The 22502-nt window shown below is 39.4% G+C and overlaps 1 protein-coding gene across 4 annotated transcripts in view; it reads left to right on the top strand.

Moving 5' to 3' along the window:
- Positions 1 to 22502, top strand: part of thada (THADA armadillo repeat containing) — a 69892-nt gene that overhangs the window by 38326 nt on the left and 9064 nt on the right. For 3 of the 4 annotated variants that reach the window (XM_086093300.1, XM_086093301.1, XM_086093299.1), the window contains 7 exons: positions 997 to 1100; positions 4349 to 4431; positions 12613 to 12986; positions 15307 to 15431; positions 17291 to 17363; positions 17739 to 17889; positions 17989 to 18111. In XM_086093300.1, coding sequence (XP_085949426.1) covers positions 997 to 1100; positions 4349 to 4431; positions 12613 to 12986; positions 15307 to 15431; positions 17291 to 17363; positions 17739 to 17889; positions 17989 to 18111 — 1033 coding nt within the window. Of the gene's footprint in view, positions 1 to 996; positions 1101 to 4348; positions 4432 to 12612; positions 12987 to 13304; positions 13450 to 15306; positions 15432 to 17290; positions 17364 to 17738; positions 17890 to 17988; positions 18112 to 22502 lie in introns of those variants that run through there. The other variant, XM_086093302.1, reaches the window with a different exon arrangement.

The following is a 22502-nucleotide window of genomic DNA, read 5'->3' as shown; positions in this document are numbered from 1 at the left end:
CAGAATACACACCCCAGCCAGCCAGTCAGCCACCCAGCCAGTCAGCTAGTTAGCTAGTGTTCTGGCCTTTGAACACTCTCCACCACCAGGGCATCATACACACTTCACGTCACGTAACTTGAGCATTCTATTTTATGTATGAAATGTATTCACACATTCGAGCAGCTCACAATGATAGCATGTTTCTAAATAACGCGTCACCATATTTATTAGGGATGTGCCCAAAAAATTATTCTCATAAGAACTTTTCATTTAGTACGATTCAGAATCGATTTTAAATGCCCCCAAAATCTATTTTATTTAAATTATTTTATATTGTCTTGTCACATCAATTTATTGTATTCTAAATGTATTTATTAATTATTATAAGTAATTATAACATATAATATATTCTCAAGTCAACTTAATTTATAAATAATAAATAATATAGTGTTTAAAAAATGAAAATGTGTGTTTTAGATAGCTCACTAGTAGGAATTTTATGTTGTTTATGAGAAGGTAAATAATATATGAAATATAAGCTCAATTTGACAAAATGTTGATCTTGCTATGCTATTCATTGTGTACAGACTTTTCAAATTTTGTTGAACATGTTTAAACTGAGCCATGATACAATTAATGGTAGTAAACGCTGCAGTGCTTTGGAAAAGAGTACAGCACTTTATTTACTGCATTATTATTAATTGACCATGAGCAGATTTAGAGAAAGAAGACTAAAGGATGAATGTCTCACTAGTTCTTATCAGCACATTATATTCATAATATCAATATTTTTTTTCATACGTTGATCAATATTGATTGTAGCTACTATTGCACTTATTGGTGTGCGTTTGTGTGATTGTACTTTTTGGGGTCATGTTCATGAAAACACAAAATCACATTCACATGGTAATCGCACACCATTAATAGCCAATAACCATCACCCGAAAATAATGAGCAAATTATGACTGTTACATAATGAAGTATGCTTACATGTGTACTTGAATGTTTTTGCAGGTGCTCTTTCTGCTTCAGTCTTACCAGAGTGAGTCACACAGACCCCTGCCAGCAGGAAATGGAATCGCTGGAGCTGTCCTTCAGCGCATGTGGCTCGCCTCTCGGTAATCTTAGACACATGCACGTACAGATAAGCATCCCTCAGTCCCTCCCAACTCCCCCAGCAGAAGAATAGTTCCTTGTCCTTCCAGTCGTCCCCTCCCTCACCATGCCCCCTTCATGTCCTGCCGAGGCTTCAATTTCAAAGGGGCTGCTTTCTGTCCTACCTGGACACCCCCATCCTATCCTCTACCTTTGGACCTCTTGCCCAAAATTAAGGTCTTGAGATGGAGCACAGATTACTGCGCGGCTGCAACCCTGCCCCCCTCTTTTTATTTCCTAGCTGGGGTCAGTGCAGGGTCTCTGTTCTCATCTGTTCACCAGAGAACACAGGGTCACTGGGTTAGCAACAGTAGCCCTGCTAGCTTCGCATGGTTACACTGATGAGTCTTAATTAGGATGAAAGGTGAATTCTTGCTTAGCAAAGCAGACAGCTTCTTTTTATGTCTTCATGGTGCCAGACACAGTACTCCACTAAATTAAACGCACACACAAAAAATAAGTGCACCCCAGGCTGTATAAGTAACCCCCTGCTGCATGTCAGATCATATTTAAGCATGTTCACTACGTAATGGGTTAAATGCAGAGGGCAAATGTTGGAATGCATGTAAAAGTTTGACAATAGTGCTCGAGCGCATCCTTGTTGTGGTGTATGTCACCGTATTTTGATCTCCCTCCATCACCACCACCAAGTGTGTTAGGTCATGTTTGGATTGCTTTTTGTAAATTGGTGCGTGATTACTTTAAATTATTCAGGGATTTATCAGGATAAAACAAAAGCTACAAGCGATAAAGCATAGCGCGGGGACACATGGGCAACATTGCATTTTGACTTGATTAAACGTGCCGTTAAGAAAAAATTTCCTTTTGGACGTTAAATATTCTTATCCAGGCGAAGTGTAACAGTACTACTGGATTCAGCACTTGGCACAGTGATTAAAAAAGATTGCTGTCTATGAATGTGGAAATTAACTTTTTCAATCCATATTCCAGCCACCTACAGAACTGAAAAAGTCTGAGAAGTATCGCATAGAACTAGTGTTAATTTTGTCAACAAAAATAATTATTTTTCACCAGACTAAGACTAGACAAGACTAGACTAAAACCCTCATTAATAAACAAGAAATGGTACTTAATCGATATGCATTTTCTTCAACTAATGAAGACGAGACGAAAACGTACTTCACTTAATAAAAACTGGAGCAAAATCTATGGACATTTTAGTACATTAACAAAAAACGAGATGAAAATTTTATGATTTAGTAAAATCTTGTCTCTGCTAATCTGTCACGTCTGTGACACTGTCATGTGACACACAGTGACAAATCTGCAGCTATAGCGAGTGCAACATGCACAAACACATGGGACAGACAGGATTAACTGCGAAAGGTAAAAAAGAAAAAGTAAATTTATAGTTATAACGTAACATTAATCCAACGGCTATAACATTCCAACAATTATGATGATCCGACCGCTAACTAATACTGGCTAACTTACTAGCTCATATCATAGTAGCCACTTGTTTTGATGTACAGGAATTGTGTGTCAGATGAGAGAACATTTTATTTGAAATAATTTTACATCTGAAATGTTCAACATTATCTGCTGACAAAATTATACGAGGGTAAAATGATTGTCCTGACTAAAACGTTGACAGTTTTTGTTGACTAAAACTAGACAAATAAAATTATGTTTTCTTGGACTAAAATAAAGACTAAAATGTTAGATTTATAGTCGACTAAAAATGGACTAAATAAAAACAGGATGTGGTTGACTATGTTAAAAACTAACAAGCGTGATTAAAACTGGACTAAAACTGAGAGTAAATTTAACAATACATAGAATGTCATACATGCACTCAAAGGAACCATACTGACATGTTGAGGATCGTTTGGCCACTTGCTATTGTTGGCAAGATTGACAAAACTGGACTTGTGCCTGATTCCATTTTTTTTCTCTCTTTAAGATGCCGTGACAGATAGTGTTGATAATTGGTCTCATGTAGTGTTAATCCAGCCCTAGATTTTGTGAAGACTGTCGCCATTGATGCCGGCATTACAATTTATTTGCTTTAATTGACCTTAGAATTCCTTGTGAACTTTTTTGCAAGGTTACCTTGCTAACACGCGCACTCTGCCCATGCTCCCATCACTGTTATAGTGTCTGTGCATGTGTGCGTGCATGTGCGTTTAATATCGGCTTGATGAAAAGATGACGTCGCTCTCACACAGTCTCCCTTGTTCTCACACAATTGTGAGCTTTCATAGCATAGTCTTAATTGAGGCTGCACATAAACTGAGCATACATTGCCCACACAAGTTGCTAAACTTAAACACTGATATGAAGGCAGCTGTAATATTTTTTTATCAAGTGTCACTGGTCTCTGCTCGAGGGAGGGTATCTATACTTTTTCTTTTTTTCTTTTTACTGAAAGGTTTGAGGTTTGGGGCGTCTCATGTGACTAACAAGCTACAATTTGCTACAGTCCTATGACCCAACAGCAGCAATATTTTGTCTCGGTTTAGTTCTAGTTGAAAGCAACACTAAGGAACTTTTGGTTTACGTTGATTATGGCGGCGCTATATGGGCAAAAGTGGTATTGTTATGCTATTATGTTAAGTTATGATCACATTTCCCATGAGGACAAGCACATTGCGTTGTTTTTTTATCTCACGCCAGCGCATGAAAGCCAGGCCAATGTTGATCCTTGACTGTCTTTTTATCTGGGTAGCTTCCCTTTTTGTTTTTCTTTTTAGTCTCCACAGACAAAACATTTTAGTTGTTTTACAGCTTTTGCCAGGAAAGCAGTAATCGCGTGTCGACATTCAAATTGACTTCCGTCTTTGTAACGAATGGGGGAAGGAGGAAGTGACGTATTCAATAAAGCAGTCAGCACATTTGTAGTTTTTTTGTGTGGCAATGTTTCTACCATCCTCCTCAAAGTTGCTGAGTGCCAGTAAATATCATACAGACCCCTTCAGGCCATGGCATAGGTACCATTCAACTAGTTTTAAGTCGGTTTCATCAGGAGATGTATTTTATTAAGGTTGAAAAGTTTCTTAGTGCTACTTTACAATTGCTTATGCTTTGCATTTTAATAAATGGTGTTCAATTGATCTCAATTCAAATCAACATCTAACCTTAAAAAATGTGTTTCAATCATATTTTATCATTTTCACAGTAGTCAAACTAATTGCAAGAATGAAACCAGAAATAATAGTTCATTTCTTTTTTTCCCCTCATCTCATTTAAGAGAGAATAACTGTGTGGTCACCAGAGGAGCCTTTCTGGATGTGTTGGTCTGTTTGTGTGGGCCGAAGATTAGTCTTCTGTGTGGTGAGTAAATCTGGACGGGAGAAATATTTTCATATTCAGCTACAGTGCCATAAGAAAGTGTTTGCCCTCTTACCAATGGATAGTGTAATTATACCACAGTAATATCGGTACAATTTTTTGAAAGTGGTATAATATTATCAGTAACATTGTTCGACTAGCATAGTTTTGCCGATGTCATCGCGTTGAAGGGATGTATATGAGCTCAATAAGCAACAACTGTGTTCCCATCCATTTGCTGTGAATCAAAACAGATGACCCTGCAACGTTTGCTGGCAAGGCTGTGTGCGGCACTCTCCCTCTCGATCCGACTGTTAACAGAAGTCATGCCTAAAACCATTCAGAGAAGCGCCCTGCAATGTGTCTTTGTGGATTCGTAATTGCGTGTGTACATGTGCGCAGACCCATCTCAGTGGGGGTCTCCTCAGGAGGAATGTGAAACCAAAGGCGCGCAATCTCAGACAGATGGTGGGTTTGTGCCTTTGACCCACTTTATTGAGTGCTATGGAAAGGAGAGGAGAGCAGAGGGTGAGGAACTTGTGTTTTCTGCTGGCCATGTGCTGAACACATGTTTGCATTTGACAGTGGAAATACCGAGGATTTCTCAAAACAAGCCAGTAGATTCAGGGACCAGGCTTAGCCCGATGTGGCCCCTTACATAACAAAATAAGCACCTTCCCTCTTACTTACACACCTTTTAATGCCTCTATCATTAGTCTGTTTTTGCTTCACTTCTCCTTGTATTCCCCTTTCTCTGCTAGAGGTGGAGTCCTGCTCTGTTTTTATAATTCACTCATTTAAAAATGTCCTCATGCTCTCCTTGTCGTTCAGTACAGCGTATGTTACACCTAAAAAGAAAAAAAAACAACTTAGTTTTAAACTAAGGTTTTCTGTTGCTGAATTATGGTTAGCCGTCACTCATGACGTTTTCAAGTATCTTGTGATTTTAACATCAAGTATTCCTCACCACTTTACTAACGTCAACATTGTGTTCTAACAACCTTTCTCCTTTTCAAATGAACACACTTGCTTCGCCTGCATGTCCTGAAACAATCTTTATCTGTTTAAAAATGTCTGAAATGTTCCAACACACTTGCATTAAGAAGAAAATCTTTTGTTTGCGGTCCTTCTTGTCTTTTAAAGTTTCAGGAGTGACTTTCTGATACCGCATCCCCCTTACGTACTACCACAATTGCAGTTAAAAATGACACCCAACTCTGCTGTGCTATGCTGGGCAAATAATAACAGATTCCATGATGTCAGTGGTTTTAGAGCAGGAGGCAGCCCAAAATAAGGCAGAGGCGGCCATCTGCAGTTTTATATACAGGAAACCTTAGTGAGGTCTTACTGCTGTCTGAAGAAAAGTGTAGAACAAAACACTTTCAAAAATCCTTGATTTTTGGATTTAAACCAGGCTGACAGCCTTCATTTTGGGGGGCTCAAAACATAAAAAAACAACAACAACGCATTGGCTCACTGGCATTCAGCAGGATGTTGGTAACAAACAATGGTGTGGAAATATAATTATAGTGCCATTGACATCAGGTGTTTCCGTAAGCCACCGAGCACAGCAATCCGTCAGCAACAGTCATTCAAGTACAGATTCCCAACAATACAACAAATTAATTTTAAACATTAGCAAAGTACCACTGCCAACATGTGAACAAATGTGCTCAATATTTACCGTACCTATAGTAAATTATAAGAGTTTTAGTCTCCAGCTGCGTGAATCAGTTAACAGGTATACAATGATAAGTAGGTCTAATCCATTCAAACAAATCATGATTTACTATGATCACAATATTATATGGTCACTGCCTTACAGAAAAATCATGTCTAAATTTGTTCAATTTCATATTTCCCCCGCACAAATTCATACTATTGGTCAGTCCCCGTGTGAGTGTGTTATTTTTTACAAGTTATTGACCAATCTAAAGTGTTGAAAATTACTTGCTCTCTTGGATGATGCAATGGTATTGGTTCAAAAAACATTCTGCCCTTTTGGCTTCCTGAAAAGTGATGGCTATAGACATGCAAGGATTCTGTCCGACGCCAGTCATATAAATAGTTTGAAGACATCAAAGGGACTTCCTTTAAATTACTCTACGAAAATGTATGTTAATGTAGCACAAATTGCTTTCATTGTGTACTTCTTAGAAAGTAGTCAAAACTTCAATATGTTTCTGGGCTGAGAGTAAATAAAACTGTAATGGAATTTGTAGAGAATTTTTTTGTAGATGTCCTTATACTGGACACTTGTTTGACAGTAGCAAAACACCCATAAAACATGTTCCCATAATTAGACCTTTATCAACCACAGCAGATGTGATTGATACCCATCGCTGACAGCTTGCTAAACCTTGTTTTCTCCCATAATTGGCTACTTTCACTCATCGTCGAACTTCAAGATGTACTTTTATTGCCCCCCAATCTGCGCCAGCCATTCCAAATCACAACTCTGCCTCAAAAAATATGTCCAACCTCTGAAATGGGTCGCAAGTTTCTTTAGTGCAAGGCTTCTCACTTCTCTAAGCTTGTGACTTAAGAACTATATTGCATTGCAATGCATTGGTGCTCATAGAATGTACAAAATAAAAGTATACAGTACGTAGCTCCGACAACAACACCAATTTAGAGAGAGTTCAATGACAGCTATTTCATCTACACTGAAAAGAAGAAAAGAGGGCTACACCGCACAATGAGCCACGGGAAACAAGAAGCGTTACTTGCATAAACAAAAGTGAGGTAAACGTGCTGGATGGCTAGCCCAGCTAAAGGCTAGCAAGTCACCATGGGGAATTGTTCATTACTTTGTTTGATGGCAAATGACTAACTACAACATGCCTAACTCGGCCTTCGAGATGGATGGACTACTGCTTTTTCGTGCCGACTATGACTCCCGGGAAGAAACACTGATTTCATCTCATCAGTCGTCCACAAAGATCTCACCCACCTGTAAAGCAAGAACTCCTACGTCTGCCTGTGCTTCTCCTTCACCTTCAACGCAATCATTCCACAGAACCTGGAGCGAAAGATTAATGTTCTTGGGCTGAGACCATCACTGGGCAATAGATTGTGAGGATCCACAAAACCGTCTTCTCTATCACCCTGAGCACTGGCTTCCATCAGGGCTATGTGCCGAGCCCCTTCCTGTTCACACTACTGGCCTATGAACTGCTCTGCGAAATTCCTGAGCTGTCATTTAGTGAAGTTCACGGACGACACAACAATGAGTTAGAGGACAGAGGTAGAACATGTTGTGGACTTATGCAAAGTTAACAATCTTTGCATCAATGTGAAGAAGTCCAAGTAGATGGTGGTGGACTTCTAGAAGAACAGACGCCCCCCTCGGCCCCCTGCACTTTGGAGGAGCAGCAGTGGAAGCGGTCTCCAGCTACAAGTACCTAGGGGTCCGCTTGAGGACTTCACCTGCTGAAGAACCTCACCAACGTCTTTACCTCCTACGGAAGCTGTGGTGTGCTGGATTCGGGAGCTGTGTCTTAGGGAGCTTATGCACATGTGTGTTGTAGAGCCCCCTTAGCAGCAGCATCACGATGTGGCAGAGCAGCTGCTCGGCTGCAAAAAAGGCTCTTCAAAACACTGTAAAGGCTGCTCAAAAGACTGTGCGGTACAGCCTTCCCACAACCACAGACATCTTCACCAGCAGATGCAGAAAAAAGGGCACTCTTAATCATCAAGGACCCAACCCATTCTGCACATCCCCTCTTCAGTCCTCTACCCCCAGGCAGGAGGGCTACGGATCATCCAGAGCAGGACCACCAGGCTGACGAACAGCTTCTCTCTTCTAGACTGTTAAACTCAAGCAGTGCTCTGTAGCCCTGACAAATACCAATTCAACCCTCCTGCATGTTGAACACTCTATTCTTCTTTTTTCAAGTACACAGTCCTTGTGAATATGCAATTCAGGCCACCTTCTTCAGTTGCATCCGTCCACACATTCAGAACGTGAATGAGCCATCTCACTTACATTTTTATTGGATGTATCTTATTTTGTTTTTCTGTTGTTATTTTCACAAGTCTTAAGACGTTATTGGGCTAACCTGGGATCTCAGGTATCACGTCATGCCATATGATGTGGAAATATGTGTTAGTTTGACAATAAAATGCCTTGATTCCTTTTCAACACTGCTTTCCAATTACTGTAAAATGTCTAAAATCGAACACAATCTGTTCCGTTCCGTTACATTTGTAACATTTTTGAGAAATTGCACTTGTGGGTAATAAATTAAGTGCAACATAATTTTTACTTTTACTTGAGTATTTTTGTGAAGAGGAACCCCGCAACTTTTACTCAGTTACATTGAGCTACATTATGCTTGCTACTTCTATTTGTATCTATCTATTGTTGCTTGTGCAATCTTGTTTTGGTTCATCAGCAAGGCTTGTGCTTTGGGCGCGGTCACATGACTGTTTTACCAGTCAGACATAACCACTTGTGATGTTTGACTCCATTTCACAAATCAGAGTAAGTCACTCCACTGCACACAAGCTCTCTGTGGCCACACACAGAAGCAACATCTTCAAACTGACCAACATTTTTAAACTGACTGAAATTTACGTGAAACATGGAGAAACAACACCCTTGCTCAATCTATGTTTATTTACCCTTCAGATTATGAAAAACAACAACTATGTCATTTGCTGTCATCTATGTCTGCCTGAAGAAAACGTCTGGATGTTGATTCCAGTCTACAAGAAGTCCTATTTAGAAAACACGTTTAACTTTTCTATGATATCTGCTTGGGGCGCCTATTGTGCTGTTTCACAAAAAAGTAAATTTACGACAATTTATTGAATTTGCCTTCATTTGTTTTATTTGATAAAGAATAAAACGGAGATTATAAAGTTAAATAAATTAAGTGAATTAATGATTGCTTTAATTAGTGTTATTGTATGGCACTATTTTTGTCTATTTGACATTTATACTAAATAAATCTGAAATTATTGTACAGTTATGCAGAACTTTAAAATATTTTTATTATTATTATTACATTATTGATTACTTACTGCTACTCCAGTAATAATTTGGAGTACTACTTTTTAATTTTTATTTGAGTCATGTTATTCTAAAGTACTAATACACTTACCTGAATATAATGCTACTCTTCCCACCTCTGCAGGAAATAAAGGAAATTCAATTAATCCATGCTAGGGGGAAATTGTCACCATAGATACAAGTTTTTGTTTTGTTTTTAACAGTAGGGGCAATGTATTAAGTTACATTTTAACAGTCTTCGATATCATGCATTTTTATTTAGAAGTTAACAGGGGGATTACTTTTTCCCCCCCAAAGCGATCCCTTAATTGTAGCAACTTGTAGTGTGGTAAACGAAATGACTATATAGCGGACTGTTATTTATTTCTCTTGTCAGGAAGTACATGAAAACACGCACACACATAGTGTCTGGGGTTTGTTTTTCACAGTTTGGCTAATGATGGTGGAAGTTGATGTGAACTCCAGCTGTGTGCTGGCGTGTAGGAGCATGTGCACATGTCTAGCCAAGGTTCTAGCTTGACACAGCAAAGCCCCTTTACTGCCAGTTTTACGGGGCTGTGGACTGTACTGTAGAGAGCCACTAAATTTACTGACATACAATTGCGCACATGTACAACTTCATACAACTTTACACATTTTCCTTATGTTTTTAATGACCCTCTGACAAACCAAGCTCTTAATCTTTATGTGCATCACACATATAGCCACACCCATGCCGGACACAGTTGGCATTGATGCTGATGCACTGTAACATGTTCAAAGACCACTCATGATTTGAATGCATTTGCACCAGCTGTAATAAGAGTCAATACGGTGTCAGGTTGCCCATCCGTCCAGCCTATTCATGTGAACATGATATCTCAGGAATGCCATGAAGGAATTTCATTACATCTGGCGCAAGTATCCACTTGCACACAACGATGACGTGAATACAAGTTATTGTGCACAGGTCAATGACCTTTTTTGACCATTGTTCAAGAATGTATTCACTGATAGTATTTTCACACAAATGACTAGAATAAGATGAGGAAGTAAGCAGCTACATAACACAAAAAAATACTGTGAGATTATTTTCCTTTTTTTAGAAACGGGGTATGCAGTCGAAAATGTTTGGATGGATGCTTTCTATGAATTCAATATAGTGTATTGTGGGGGCTGTTGTACATTAAGACCAGATCTCTTCTAAAGGTTCATAATAGTCTTCCTGAAGAAATGGATGGTGAAAGTGTGATAAGGCGGAAGCATACATTGTTTGGGTTTGCGGTGCATGTTTGTCTGTAATGTGCAACTTAGCCATTGACTGTGGTGTCAGCCTGACATAATGGGAGTCACAATAGTGTCAGTCAGATAACTCACATGGACTTATAGACTTCACAGATTTTAAAGACTGAAGGTACACTCTAAAAAGAGAATTGTTGAACCAATTTAAGATTACAAAATGAATTGTTGACCAACTTAAGAAAACCAGCATCAGCGGCTATGACTACTGTTCTTTTTTCTCTATTTAGTGACTCCACCATGCAGCACAGTCTTTTTTTACAAGTCATGACAGTTGATTTGTATTTAAAATAATTATATGAGATGTGCTTTCACACATGACAGGCGGCAATATTTACATATGACATATCTACCTCAGTCATGCTCACCTCCCTTCATCATTGGTGTCATTACTGTGTTCCTGCCCACCATTATATCCATTAGACTATGCCTGTTTGGCCCTGGACCCCCTTTTGAGGATCAGGTTCCATAGTAACCTGGCCTGTCTCCACAGTAAACCAGTCCATATTTGCAGGAATGCTGTATTTCCCGCTCTTTTGTCAGGTCACATTTTGACTTGTGCTGCAGGGCCGGATTGAGTTGCATGGGGTTCACTGTGTGTGCATACATGAGATAGACTTGGCTGTCAAAGCAGGATCTGTGTGGAGTCTGAAGAATTACTGTAGGCGGGAGTGCAGCTTTTGAATAGTGTCAAGTTACTATAATGCTGCTGTGCCTCGAAATTTGACTTGCATTTTAGAGGAAATAGTTAGCTTTACACGGGCCAATGTATGTTTATTTGTGCTTCCATCAATCCCCAAGTGTGTACATTGACAGGTGGCTGTGTTGGCACAGACATGTCCATTTCCAAACAGACGCTGACGCAACCTTTCCTATAAATGTGGAAATAGAAAGGCACAGAAAATACTGTCTTGTTCAGGCTGGCTTGTTGTCTACATCTGGTGGCTTCATAAAGTGATCGGTATGCTTCTTTAGCCTTTAAAGTTTTTGTGAATTCAAAGCGTATTTGTCATTTAAATGTCTTGGTAAACTCCTATCCTTTTGGTTTGAAAGAAGATACATGATTTGGCTGGAGAATAGCTCTCGGAAAGTGGTGGTATCAATTGCATCACTTCATGGTAACGATATATAACATACTATAAAATTAAGGGTAAACATATTTTTAATGCATAATAATTTGAAAAAATATATAAACGCAAAACTTTTGTTTTTGTTCCCATTTCTTATGAGATTAACTCAAAAATCTAAAATGTCTTCCCCGTACACAATACTGCCCCCCACCCCCCCACTAAAACACAACTTTTATTGTGAGCAGTCTAAGGCACACCTGTGCACTAGTCATGGTGTCTAATCAGCATTTTGATCTGGCACACCTTTGAGGTGAGATGGATTATCTCAGCAAAGGAGAAGTGTTCACTCTCACATATTTATACTCAGTGGTTTGTAAACAATATTTGAGAAGAATGATGATTATTGTTTATGTGGAAGGCATTTTAGATCTTTGAGTTCATCTCATTAAAAAAAATGGAGCAAAAACAAGGGTTATGATTAGAGGCAAGCGTTTTATATTTTTGTTGTGTGTATATACTCCATTACTATTACATAAAATAAATTGATTAAATAATGATTACGCATAAAGTAGGTTAACATTTATTGTTCTAATCTCAAGTCAGAATTAAACTTCCTAGTGCAAAATAAAAAATAATACTGCTGATATTTTTATTGAAAACACTGAACGACAGGCTTTCATTTTAGTTTTTGTACACATTTGTTAATTGTTGTTGTTTTTTCATGACCTTGCAAATGCAATAAATAACCATCAAACAGCAATGATAACCTTTAAGTTGATGATCTGAACTAAAAAAAATGCCATTTTCAATGTGTATCAGATTCAGAGGTCCACCAGCTCCGTCAAGAGACGTTGCCCCTCCTGTTGACCTCAACCCTGGTTTCCAACAAGAGCCCCACATCCAACCTGGAGCCCGGCAGCATCCAGTACATGCTCAGCTTGACCAGGGTAGCCCTCAGTGCCAGCGTGGAGATCCCTGAGCTGTGGGGGAAGCATCCGCTCACAGCTCAGCTCCTGGAGTGTCTTCTAAAGTGCCCACAGTATGAGATTAGGGAGTTGGTTCTGGAGAGGGTCCTGATGAAACTGAAAGAGGACGAAGACCATAAGAGGACACCTGCATGGCTAAATGAGACCAGCCTGTTGAACCTGACAAGCCTAGCCCTTCATGAAAGACACCCCCAGTGTCTGGCCAAGGTGAGGCCACATACATACACAAACAGTAACAACGTTTGCTTAGTCTAGTCCATTTTATAGAAGTGTGCTTGTGTGTGTTATCAACTGTTCATTTCTGACCATGAAGCTCTGAATTACAAATGTGGGTGGAGAATTCTGCAAAAAATTACCAACCTTACATTTTCACTAACACCCACTGACATTAAGTGTAAATTGATTGAATTCCCAAATCCATCTAACAGAGGTTTGCTTGAGACACTAATCGGCCACAGGAGAATACATCAAGCACACTAGCAAAGAGTTGACTCATTTGGTCTTTGCCTCACTGTCACACTCAAGGATTTTGGGCTTTTGGAGGAGAAAATGTAGCCTGTGCCGTTTCAAGACGAGGTCATATTACAGTGTGTTCTTAAACTTGGGACAGCTCCCCATCAGATCTGCTGTGTCCTGCAAGATGGCTTCTGTCTGTCAACGACATAGTTCAACGCTGCCTGGGTTAGTTTTCAATCATGCTTCTTTATTTGTGGAAGCATTTTCGTTTTGTGTATTTTTTCATTGCTTAGTAGCCCAACAGTTAATTGCTTAAGTGTCAGCCCTGTTTAGTGGAACCTTACTTGTGCCAAAGACGTGACACACCAATAGGCCACTTGTCATTTCTTCGACTGATGTGACTGCAACACTTGAAGAGACAACAAGACCTAGACTTAGATTCACCCAAATCTATTAAATGCTCGATTTAAGGAAGCCATTATATGTTTATTTATGGTAGCTCTCAATGAAGAGTAGCAGCAGATATACTGTTGAGCCTCTCCAGGATGACCAAGCTTCTCACCTTATTCTAAAGGAGAAACTAAAAAATCCTCAACTCAGTTAGGCTCATCATATCTGTGATTTTGTTCTTTCTGTCACGGCCCATAGCTTGTGAGCATAGGTATGGGGGGGAAAGTGGCTCACCTCTCTAATGACATGGAGAGGGCACGCCACCCGTTTCTGACTGAAGGCCACAGTCTCAGACATCCAGAGGACAGACAGTCCCACAAAATTCAGAGCCATAAAGAACGCTACACGGGTCTCATCTACCCCTAGGGTCTCAATCACAGCGGTAGAACCATGCTCTGCGTCCTCATTGATGGGCATGTCTTTGAAGTATACACCCTACATCAAAGTCTGGCAGCTCGACATCCCCACTGGATGGACCAGAATTTCCCTGAGGCAGTTGGGAAGTTGTTCTTCATTGCCTCTCCGAACTCCTACCACGCCAGAGTTTTTGCTTCAACGACCAGCAAAGCCATGTTCCACTTGGCCTGCTGGCACACATCTGATGTCTCCAGAGACCCACTGGACCAAACGGGCCAATGGGACTTGTTCTTCAGATGAATGGCATCCCTCATTGTTGGCAGAGGTGGTAAATCCAGGTCCAAAAAGTAAAAATAAAAACCCTGCCACTGTTGGGCTTTAGCTGTGGCCACCTTTGATTGTCGGTGTCCGCAACACATTCGGGGATTACCGCAGCGATGAGCATCAACCTTCTCAGGGCCACAGCTCCGGTTGGCTGCCTCAGCAATGGTTGCACGGAACATAGCCCACACAGATTTAGTGTCCCCCTTTCTCCCTGGGATGTGGTCAAAGTTCTGCCAGCATTGGGAGTTAAAATTCTTTCTGACGGTCTTGCTACAAAGCGGTCTGCCCTGCTACAGTTTTTGTTTTTGTTTTTATACTGTTCCTTTTCAAGTATGCACAAATATACAAGAGCATACTCGAGCTCACATAGAAACGTTTACATGCATTGCTGTCACCCTCTCATCCATGCTCCACCCACTCAATTTCTACAAGATAATATTTATTTTAAAGACCAAATAACACATAGGGGCCTCCAAGAAAAAATAATCAATGAGATATGCTGGAGAAATGTCAACAACAGTTCTCTGCGGGATTTGTGTTTTGTAATGGGGGATTTGCTTGGCGGAAAACGTCTTTCCTCCTCTGGCAAAGAAAATAGTGCATGAAGAAATAGGGGCTGGGGGTTGGAAGAAGGGGGGAAATACACACAAAAAAAATACTGAATGGATGCTACGGTTTTGCAGTGGTATGAATGAATATAGAATATTTCTGGGCAGGTGCTTAGAGGGGAGTGGATGATAAAGTTAGCGTGTGTAAAACACGACTTACATGCCACACTTAGAGAAAAGACACCAAAGCTGTTATAATAAATTGCCCAGAGCAACTTCATTCTCCCGTGGCTCAGAGTGTGTTTGTTTGAGAAAACCATGAAAAAGAGGAACTACATCAATATCTCCTTTTTCTTTCACCCGCATCTTACCATCTCCTTTCTTCTCCTCAGGTGCTCCAGGTGTTGAGTGTATTGAGCTGTAGTAGTGAGCTCCGCTGGATGGATAGTGTGCAGCATTTGTCTCAGGACAGTTTTCTGCTGCACCTGCTTGCTCTGGCTCAGAGGACTGCTCACAGGTCAGAAGATGGTTACATTAATGCATATCAGAACCTTGATACAGAATACTTGGTTATAGTGATGAAAACCAGTCAAGTCGCATCTTATTCATATAGGGTCATATTTTTCCACATGCTCAAAAGGTCAATTCTCCCATCCACTTAAGCGTGTCATTTATGCACATTTATGCCAGATTGGCACTATGGGTTGAGCAATCCTAAAACGTGGGTGTTCTCCCGTCGACTTCAGAGGCTGTAATAAACCTCACGCCCCAGGAAGGTGAAACATCACATTGCACTTGGACGTTTTACAATGTTGGAAGACACTTCCAGGAAGCTGTCAAATCTGTGTGGAGAGACTGAGCAAATTAATGAATATTGAGCAGATCAAAGAGGGACTGTGAGTAAACTATTTCAGCCTTTGTGATGTTTATTGGCGAAGAATATCAGCGCTAGCTGACTTTTTTTCCACCTACAAGTAATTAGTGATTCCGCTTCAAACATGGTGCCAGCACACGCCAATAAAAGTTTTATGAAAGTGCAGTCATTACAGCAACTACAGTCATCGTAATGGTGCAATGGGTTCAAGAGCGGCAATGTATTTGTTGTAGACTTTACACCACTCAAATTGTCTAAATCGGGATTGAACGATATTTAGCATTTAATGCAAAATCAACCTTAAACATTTCTTGACAATAATATATGTGACCTCACTAGACATGACCTTCTAATTAATATTACATTTGTGGAATATGAGTTATGCAGCAAAATCCAGCCGTTTTTATCCATCTCAGGGGGCGGCCATTTTTCCACCTGTTGTCGACTGAAGATGACATCACAGTTGCTCAGGGCTCAGGCAACGGCCAATCACAGCTGGCCTGTTTTCTGAAGCTGAGCTGTGATTGTTTTTTACCTGAGAAACTGTGATGTCATTTTCACTCGACAGCAAGCAGATTTTGCTGCTTAACTCGTATTCCACTAACGCAATACTGACTTCCTCTTTAATTTGCCGAGCAATGAGGTCATTCATTGATCGGCTCCACGAAGCAATCTAAGGTTCCACTAGCAAACTTAACTTATGGTCTTGCTAGGGATAATAGTATCATACATGCTTTATTGCGGCATGATTTTTTTGTTTTTGCAAGTTCTTGAGTCAGAGAGGCTATTCTTACAGCCACAAATAGCAAGTAATATTCTTGTATTTGTGTGTATACAGGGACTGTAATCCCTTTGACATCAATTGGCAGACACACACCTCCTTGACAAACCACTGCTGCACTTTTCTCACCATTTCACGAAAGTACAGGCCTGAACACAGATCCGGTTACAAAGAGTATTCGACCTATAAAGCCTTTTTCTGGCCACCATCTCAGAACCTGGGATCCACTTTCCCTTCTAGTGGCCTCAAGGTTATGATTAGAGGCAAGGCAGGACCAGATTGGGTTGCTGTTTGTCCTCATCTTCCCTGAAATTGAATGGGAGTCTGGCTTTTGTGCTTATAACATGTTGGTGAGTACCAGCACACTTCTGTTGTGCCAGGTAAGCTAATACTGGCTTGTTGTTTGCCAAGTTGATGTCATTGGAGGTCTTTCCACATAGTCACATGCTCATTTTTAAAAAATCTTCCAAAATTGAATTAAATGGTAGGTTCACATGATGTGCTAGAAAGTATTTCATCTCTCTAGTTTTAACATCCACTGCAAAAAAGAGTGAAAGTCCTTAAAAGTCAATAATTCCCACTGTAATGAAAATACTGAAGGAAGGGTTCAGGAGAGTGGCAGAAAACAGACTATCTACAATACAGGACAAAATTTTGATGTATGCTAACCAAGATCATGTAAATGGAAGCTAACTGACTGTAAAGTGTTTGTGTGTTTTAGTGTGGAGCTCTATTGTGCAGCCATGACACTGCTGTCTCAGCTGGTATTCCAGGTTGTAAACTCATATCCAAAGGTAAAATCTATTATCTTAATCATGAATGCATTGAGTAATAACTTATTACCGTAATTGCCGGACTATAAGGCAAGCCTGATTATAAGCCGCACTAGCTAAATTTGGGGAATCCTCCAGACTTTTCCATGTATAAACCGCACCCGACTGTAAGCCGCAGGTGTTTTAATGTTACTGCACCTATATATATATATATATATATATATATATAAATCATAGGCTACACAGATTTTATTAGTTAATTTTCTGTTTATTGTTTCACATTGTTGTGATATTTTTCTGTCTTTAATGGAATGGTATCAACATATTTTTTTCACCTGTATGTGTGACAGTACATTTTTATGTGCATATTAATTTCTTGGTGTACCTGTCATGCAGAGTGCAAGTATAATGACTTGCTTATCACAGTGGGGGGCACTAGTGTGCTCATCCTGCAGTGAGGAGCAGCATGTGGAAGTAAAGCTGATGGTTGCCAAGGTGTTGGTGGACTCAACAGGCACGCTACTGACCAGCTCTGAGCTGCCACTTGGTGAGTTCTCAAACATAAACCAACTTGAAGAAATTTATTTGAGATGGATACTGAAAGTGGTGTGAAATTCTGAAAAAATAACTTCTTGTTTGTGTTCAGGTCTGCTCAGCACAGTGTCTCTGTGGAGGAGTCTGTTTATGCTGTTGCAGGATGAAGACCAGGAGGTTCGCAGTTCTGCCTCTGACTTCATTGCTTATACACCAACTCATCTGATTAGTGAAGGTACACGCTCAATGTGGTTACACCTTGTGAGAAACTTGTTTTTAAATGTTATATTGTATAGAGGGTATATGTGTCACAGCCACAACTTTAACACCAGGTTAACGTAGCGTGTTAAAGGTACTCTAGTTTGTTGTTGCAGAAGTGAACATATTATTTTACAAGTTCATTTGTGCCCCTAGACTTGGCTTGGAACACACATTGAGAATTCCCGCCAACTCCTACCTTATCAAATTTGAATGTTGGAATCCAGCTTAGATTGTTGTTCACAGAAGGGTTTCGTCATGCCCATCCTACCGTAAATGTGTGACTCATAAAAACTCAAGACAACCATAACCCTTTTATAAGAGTTGTACTTCATGATTTTCTTTCTGCCAGATGAGTACACACGCGAATACACCCACACAAAGTGAGCAATGACAGCTGCAAAATACCATTCAGAAACAGCCACTCTGACTATGTTTTTATGCACAAATGAATCACGCTTACTGACATAAAGTAGTTTTTCCTTTCACACTTCTTTGTGTAATCCCAGTTTACATGCACAGGGTTAAATTCTATCTTTGGCAGAACTGTGTCTGCCTCCACTACTCTACGTGGTGATAATACTGCATTCAGCAGGAAGAGTGACTTGCTGCTATTTGCTACTGGCTAACTAGTACAAGCTGAGTGATCAGAAGGATAGCATCTGTGCACAACTTATATGTCCAGGAACATTTGAATTTTTGCAAAAGGGAGATTTGCCTTGACTCTTATGGACGTGGTCGCTTTTCACTCCAATACTGTTGTCCATTTTACTACAAAAGTACTCATGAAAGGATTTAACAAATCAATACTGGTCTGTTAAGAGTGGGCTGATTGAGTACAATGTTTGAAAACGAACGCCACTGTGCCGACCAGTATTTTAAATGTATCATTGATTATGTTGATGACTTTTGTTTGGTAAGCAGTGTTTTTTTTGTTTTGTTTTTTAATTGTAGTAGTTGTATCTTGTCTAGTTGTAAGTCTTACCGTTTCCATTCATGCGAGGTGTAAAAAGACACCTATTTTATAACTGAACACATGCATTTCTCATCATGTAAGAGTTTTTAACAAAGATATTCAATTCATAAATAGGGATGGGTGAATATAAGTATCAGTATAGGGCCTTATTTTTAAGGTATCTGGTACTCCTGGAGACTGCTAATACCAGCCACAGATACTTAACTCATTCACTCCCAGCCATTTATCACTAAAGCAATCCCCTTCGCTCCCGGCTGTTTTACTGGATTTTGACAGATTTGGCAACACCCACAGAATATTGTGTTCTATTACTATACAAACATGGAACCTACCAAAAGAAAGTAGTAGTAGAAGTATATTTCTATCGGTTTCCATTTTGCAGTAATTAGCATTAGAATATCGCAAATTTTCATCATTATTCACAAATCTGTTTAGAACTGTGTGTAAATTATCTTTATTCAACATGGCCCTGGTTGATCTCTCTTGCTCTGCTGGCCGTTTTTTTTATTTAATAACGACTATTTCTTCAACCGTTATCAGTTTCAGTTAAGAGGCTGCATCAAAGCCTTCTGTATGCTCTAGCATAAAAAAAAAAAACACCACAACAACAAAACGTATAAATACGTCTTTGGGACACTTAAACATTTAAAATAGAAAGTACTTATACGTTTTTCGGAGCAAATGAGTTAAAGACAAAAAGAATGACATTGAGTAAGTGTTTGCGTTACTGTATGCTATAGCTGTCTGACACATCAACGAATCATCATCTGCCTCAGGAAAAAAGGTCAATATTCACAATTTATTGTCATTGTGTTAAATTAAATGCTACACTTTTTTTTCTTCCATCCATATGCTTTAAAACGAGGGCCGGAGTCCTGCAGGTTTTGGATGTTTCCCACAGCTGATATATGATCAGCTCATCAGCAAGCTCTGCAAAAGCTTGGTAACGATCCTGTTGATTGGAATTAGCTGGGAAACCTCCAAAACCTGCAGGACACTGGCCCTTGAAGACCGAGTTTGCCCACCACTGCTTTCAAATATTGATATTGAAATATTGTTTAAGCTGACATGACTTTATTTCCTTGTCAGTTCAGTCATATCCCCCACCTGGCTTCCTTTGTATGAAAGGAATGTTGTTTGCATTCATATTATCTGGGTTTTTTAAATGAACAGGGTCAGTTAGTGTTATAATTGTAGTTTCAATTGATTGAAAGCAGTCATTTGTTTTTTCTTTGGTGCATTTATATCTACTAACTTATTATTTACATCCTCATGATATTTGGCCTTTCCTTTATTTTTGCTGCTTTCCCCCAGGATACACTTTCTGACCATCCTTTTTTCACTTGCAGTGTGTGAGTCAGACAATGTCAGATATGCTGTCGGCTAAAAATTTGATAGAACCTCAACAAACAAAAAAAGACAGCGAGTTTCCTTGAAAGAAAGAAACAACACATGCACATAATTAGTTGGTCTGAGATATTCTCCCATTGTATTCTATATTTAGTTGCTGTTCTGTCCTCCAATCTTTTATGATCATGAACATTTTAAAATCTGATTCCAAACACGTGTGATACAAACAAAAAGAATGTAACACTTTAATGTGGTCATCTTAATTGAATGTATGACAAGGCCAGGAAAGTCACATTCCTCAAGTAAATGAGAAAGCACCCAAAAACCCAAAAGAAACCGTCAATTGGAAAAAATAATATAAATTGTCACTCCACTTTTGAAGTCTAAACTTGTCAGACGTTCTCAAATAGATGTGTACAAGTCAGTTGGAAGGGTTTTTGTCTTAAACAAAAGCTGCGGCATAAAAAGTCTACACACCCCTGTTCAAATGCCAGGGTTTTAAATTTGACATCATCTGCAAGTGTTACCGCGATTGGATGGTATAAGACCAAATCTCTACCATAGGCCATATTTATATACAAACTGTTGGCTTTATCACTTGTAACCAGTGGTTATTTAAAACATAAATAATAATAATAATAAATAAATAAATAAAACGCTAAAATAGCTATATTACATAATGTCTTGATTTAATGATTTTAGCGTTTAGCGGCCCTAACATCCTTTGATTTTTCTGTATGTCAAAAGTTTGGACACCCGTGGCCTACATTGTGTTCTATGTTATATTTAATAACCTGGCATTTTCTTTCCGGCCCTCCTCCTGACTGATACCTTTGAACAATGAGAGCCCCCTGATGCTGTGTGGAAGCTGTCTGTGAACCATGATTAGTGCTGTCACACGTGTGACTACCAAAATGCCAGGAAAAGCCAACCAGAAGAGTTGACTGCCACTTAATGAGAGTTTTCAATGTGATTGGTTCATTCTAACTAAAGCCGCATTCCCAGGTTATGAAGGGTGTGCACAATTTTTGCAACCGCATTATTCCAGTTCTTTCTTCTTTTGTGTGTTTTTTAATTTCACAAAAAAATCTGAATAGCAGTGTGTAGACTTTTTATATCCACTGTAGTGTCACAGACAGTGTTTGTAAGGCTGTACTTACTGTGGTCACCCGAACGACATTCATAAGGCTACGTGCGTGCGTGTAGTTGGCGCTGACACTCCTAACACCCATTTTCATTCTCTCATGCGACCAGTGTAATGTTGCGTCAAATAGAAAGACATCACCAAGCCTTTGGTTGAATCCATCATGCAAAAGATGCAAGTACTAATTTGCATTCTTGCTTGGTTATTTCACTAAAACAGCACAAATAAAAATAGCCCACACTGGTTAAGTCTATCTGAAGGGTCATCATGTTTTTTTTTATTAAATCTGGAAATAACCGTATCGAGGTGACACAGTCAAGCAATGCCTTGTTCTTTTCTACACTATTTATTAACCTGCCTGTATTTTTACCACCCCTTCTGATCATATTCTCAAGCCTGTGCATGTCGTTCAAGGAAGAGTTGTTATCAAATGAGAGATAAGAGTCTAGAAGCTAACAAGCCATTTTACTGCTTAACTAGAGAACCCTTTGTCATTGTGTACCATATCAGTTGTAAATTGGCTTATTCAATTTATCCAAAGGTTGTATTTTGTGCAACCTTTCTAACCTATTCCTCAGTTGTGGGGCAGTTTAAGGATCAATATGTGTATCTAGAGCAATAGGTTAATCATGTCTTAATCCGTCAGAATGACCATGTGTGAATTTTATTTTTATTTTTTTGGGGTCGATGCTGAACTTTTCAAAAGCAGCTAAAACTTTTTACAACTTTATTCTGATGTAAACGTGTTTAATTTGACCATATTCCATTCAACAGGTTGCGTCGGGTTGGGACTTGGTATATAAAAATGTTCTTAACTTAATAATGGGTGCAGTGAATAAGCCCAATATACTGTTTGTGTGTTTGCATACAAGTTGGCTACTAGTTGCGAGTGTGTGTG

This window comes from Leptonotus elevatus, chromosome 13 (assembly GCF_054856555.1).
Source record: "Leptonotus elevatus isolate MCC_2025b chromosome 13, RoL_Lele_1.0, whole genome shotgun sequence".
NCBI lineage: Eukaryota > Metazoa > Chordata > Actinopteri > Syngnathiformes > Syngnathidae > Leptonotus > Leptonotus elevatus.
Note: the sequence above shows the minus strand (reverse complement) of the source record. Positions and strands in the feature narration are given on the sequence as shown.